Source organism: Babylonia areolata, chromosome 2 (assembly GCF_041734735.1).
Source record: "Babylonia areolata isolate BAREFJ2019XMU chromosome 2, ASM4173473v1, whole genome shotgun sequence".
Classification (NCBI taxonomy): domain Eukaryota; kingdom Metazoa; phylum Mollusca; class Gastropoda; order Neogastropoda; family Buccinidae; genus Babylonia; species Babylonia areolata.
Window position 1 is genome coordinate 57451274 of NC_134877.1, and position 4458 is coordinate 57455731.

At 42.8% G+C, this 4458-nt stretch overlaps 1 protein-coding gene across 1 annotated transcript in view; it reads left to right on the plus strand.

Annotated features, from left to right (window-relative positions):
* The first annotated feature begins 1441 nt into the window (after positions 1-1441).
* Positions 1442-4458, plus strand: part of LOC143279523 (uncharacterized) — an 89809-nt gene continuing 86792 nt past the window's right edge. Inside the window, exons 1-2 of the mRNA XM_076583585.1 lie at positions 1442-1639; positions 3471-3533. Of these exons, the coding sequence (XP_076439700.1) occupies positions 3473-3533 (61 nt within the window). The 5' untranslated portion in view covers positions 1442-1639; positions 3471-3472. The remainder of the gene's footprint in view (positions 1640-3470; positions 3534-4458) is intronic.

The window sequence follows — 4458 nt, forward strand, 5'->3', positions numbered from 1 at the left end:
TGAACAGGAAGCCAAGAACTGGTTTAAAAATAGGCGCCCTATTTTTAGATCAGCGGAGGCCAGTCTGTGCGGCACTCTTGAGGCAGTGGGCGTAATAAATTCGTGTGGCGTGGACTTCATTTAGCCCTTTGGTATATATATATATATATATATATATATAATATGCCAGCTACTACTACTACAACTAGCACCACTCATCCAATATACATATGGATGAGTGGTGCGAGTAGTAGTAGTAGTAGTAGTAGTAGTAGTTAGCATCGTTCAGTCTCGGGGCAAGACATAGTTGTGCTCTGGCTGATGTTTCTGGCGCAGCGTCTGAGACCTGTTCGAGAATGGCAGTCTCTTCCACACTTCGTCTGATGCTGGTCGGTCTTTCAGATTCTAGGCCTTCCATCTTTGCTATTTCGCCTCTGACTAATGACGATGATCAACGGCCACTCCTTGCACTCACCAGCGCACCACTGGATGAATGAGTGGTTCAAGGAGTGGCCGATTATTATTGTCCAGAGTCCTTTTACGTGCTGACGTCATTACGGGCCACGGATTACTCTGACGGAGCGACACCTTGTTGGAAGTTCTACGTCTCCTCGTGACGTACTTGGAACCAAGGACAGGGCATGCGCACTCCCACGCAGAGAGATTGGCAGGGGGGTGGGTAGGGTAGGGGTGGGTTGGGATGTCAGAATTGGGTTCTGCGGGGCCTTAGATGCCAATTCTCTTTCCGCCCTCGTCTCAGTCTTTGCGTCCAACCCCCCCCCCCCCCCCCACCCCACCCCCCCAAAAAGAGAAAAACTCCCTTCAAACCTCCCCCGTATCTGGTGGTGTATGTAGTGTGTGTGTGTGTGTGTGTGTGTGTTTGCGTTTTGGTATGGTGCTCCTGCGCTATGTGCGTGTGCGCATTTGTGCGTCTATGTCAGCGCACGCTAATGTGTGAGTGTTGTTCGCTTGTGTGTGCGTGCGTGCGTGTGTGTGTGTGTGTGTGTGTGTGTATCCGCGCGTGCGTGCCTTCGTGCGTATATGCGCGTGCGGGGATGTACACCGTCGCACACGCGCACGCGCGCGCACCCACTCCCTTTTATACTCATCAATGATGATTAGAGAGAAGGAGTGGGGGCGGGGGGCGAGAGGGGGTGGGCGGAAGAGGGAAGTGACTCGATGGAAAGCGGGAGAGAGAGAGAGAGAGAGAGGGTGGATGTGGGGGATGGGACGGGGTGGGGAGAGAGACTGGAGAGAGAGAGAGAAAGATTTTTTTTTTTTTTTTAAAGAGCATGAAGTGGGAGGGGTGATCATAGCGTACGCCACGGCTATCAGTTCTTCCTCTCACTGTCACAGCCAGGCCGATACTCGTTCCAGCCGTTCGCCCGTTCGCTGTGGGCAGTCGGGGAGAGAAAGGAGATCTAAAGCCCCGCACAGCCTCTCTCTTTCCTCACTCGTCCGCCCGACCGCCAGCACGACGCGTCACTCTCTCTGCTACCGTTGCCAGCCAGCCGCAGAGTGCTTTCCCCTGTTGCCTTCTTTTCAGTTAGGAGTGACTGTTTTTTCTGGGGGTGACGGAACCTAACAGGAAAAAAGTCTAGTTTATAATCTTTCGTATTTCTTTTCGGTGACAAAGCAGACTTTTATCTTATTCACTCTGGTGAGAAGACAAAGCTGTACTTACTTTTCTATGTTTTTTTCTTTCTTTTGTTTTGTTTTTTGTTTGTTTGTTTCACTTCATTATTTCTAATTTCAACTTTGTTTAGAGACTAGATTTGTTTGGTTTTTGATGATGACATATTGCAAAAAAAGTACATGCAAAAACATTTGTTATAAATTAAGCAAACGTTATTTCAAAATAATCTTTGATAAGATTTTATTGTTTTACATATCTACAACAAACTTTTCTTTCTTTTTCTAACATTTCACTAGAAAGCATTTTCCAATACTTTGGTGTGGAAATGTTTTTTTGTTTTTGTTTAAAAAAAAAAAAAAAAATCGGCTTTGTTTAAAAAGAAAAGACAAACCGAGAGTTTGGTTCCTTATTATCAATATTTCGCAGATAAACAGCGGTACGGTATTAATGTTTACAAATAAACAGAAGTTTTGATTTTCTAATATCTTAAAAACAGTTTCAAGAATGCCATTTTGACAAAATATCGCTGTTGTTTTGTTTTTGTTGACTGACCGAAAGTACACCAATTTGTTTTCATTCTCATAATTTGAAACTGTCAGAACAGTAGCGTTTTAGTTTTTAACTTTAATTGAAAAACAGTGGGTTTTTTCTGTTTTCTTCTTTGCGAAAGAAAAGTGGATATAAACAAAGTTCATTTTTGTCATAAGCAAAGCGAGAAACAGTTTTCTCCTTGTAACATTTAGATGACAAAAAAGAGTTTGTGTCTATAAAAATATTTTGTTTTCCTTTTGTTTTACAGTTAGATGGCAAAAATACACGAGAACCATTTTCCTTTTTTTTTCCCCAATTTGATTTCAGGTAAAAGCAATGATGATATGGATTGTTTCACAAAAAACTGAGAGTACATTTTTTTTCCGGAAATATTTATCTGACAAATGGTTTCTTGACAATAATAGAAGGTTTCCATGTTCTCTTTACAGCACGTTGTTTCAGCCTCATCCAGTGCGTGCGGACTGATCCATAAACGCTACGCTAAAGAAAAAAGGGAGGCGGGTGGGGTGGGGTAGCAAATCCCTGACCTACACACTAACCCAGTGCACTGGTCAGGACAAATGCTGAGATAAAAAAAAAAAAAGCAACAACAAAAAAACAAACAAAAAACCCCGAAATGAAATGAGATAAAACCAAATAAGCAAATAAAACAGGGTATAAAAAAGAGAAGATAAAACGTAGGCAAACAATTAAAAAATAATAATAAATGCATTAAAACAGAAAGATGAATAGGAAGACAAATAATTACAAGAAAATAAGATGAAATGCGCTTAAAACAGATTATCTCATGTCATTGAGTTTATCGAAGGCGAAACTTTCTGGTGCAAAAATCATAAACGTTCCTGGAACATTGATGACACACAGGAACACATTCGTTCTGGAAAAAGAAATTCTGTTTCAACTTGCCGAGAAAGAGGAGCGAAACAGCATTGATTACAAGAGAGAGAGAGGAGAGAGAGAGAGAGTGGGGGGGGGGGGGGATTCTCATTCTGTGCATTCTGTGTATCGATTTAAAAAAAAAAAGGGACAATACTTAATTACAATAACAACACTAACAACATGAAGGGAGAAACTCGCTCCATCTCACTCTTATAAAATCTATTGGAACTGACAAAATCAAATGACTGTTTCCTAGCAGTTTTCCTTCTCAGTTTTATTTAAGAGGCAAACTGTTAAGTTAAAACACACACACACACACACACACACACACACACACCCTTTTTGTTTCAAACGTTGATCTGATTCGTAACGCTTTGTTTTTCTTCTTTCTTTCTCTTTCTTTTTTTTTTTTTTACGCGTGTAGCGATGGCAACCCAACGAGTCGTCTTGGTCTTCACTTTACTGACGATGCCATGTCTTCTTGCAGGTGAGCAGTTTTCTTCTTTCTTCTTCTTCTTCTGCGTTCGTGGGCTTCAACTCCCACGTTCACTCGTATATACGCGAGTGGGCTTTTTACGTGTATGACCGTTTTTACCCCGCCATGTAGGCAGCCATACTCCGCTGTCGGGGGTGTGCATGCTGGGTATGTTCTTGTTTCCATAACCCACCGAACGCTGACATGGATTACAGGATCTTTAACGTGCGTATTTGATCTTATGCTTGCGTATACACACGAAGGGGGTTCAGGCACTGGCAGGTCTGCACATATGTTGACCTGGGAGATCGTAAAAATCTCCACCCTTTACCCACCAGGCGCCGTCACCGTGATTCGAACCCGGGACCCTCAGATCGAAAGTCCAACGCTTTAACCATTCGGCTATGGCGCCCGTCGTGAGCAGTTTTGGTTTTCAGATGACATCGTTTGAAAATGAGAGAGAGAGAGAGAGAGAGAGAGAGAGAGAGAGAGAGAGAGAGAGAGAGAGAGTTTATATCTTTTGAAAATGAGAGAGAGAGAGTTAAGAGAGATTATATCCTTTGAAAATGAGAGAGAGAGAGAAAGAGAGAGAGTTTAGAGAGTTTCTCTCCTTTGAAAATGAGAGAGAGAGAGAGAAAGAGAGAGTTTAGAGAGTTTCTCTCTTTTGAAAATGAGAGAGAGAGAGAGAGAGAGAGCTTAGAGAGTTTCTATCCTTTGAAAATGAGAGATCTGAGATGTTTTAAATTACGGGCGCCATGGTGGATATTGCGTTGGATTTTCGATCCGAGAGCCTTGAGTTGGAACACAGCGTCTTGTGGGTCAAGGGTGGAGGTTTGTCCTGTCTCCGAGGTCAGTAACAGATGTGCAGTGCTGCCAGCGCCATGATCTCCGTGTGCATTCATACACAAAAGATCACACCCACGAGTGAAGCATGGCC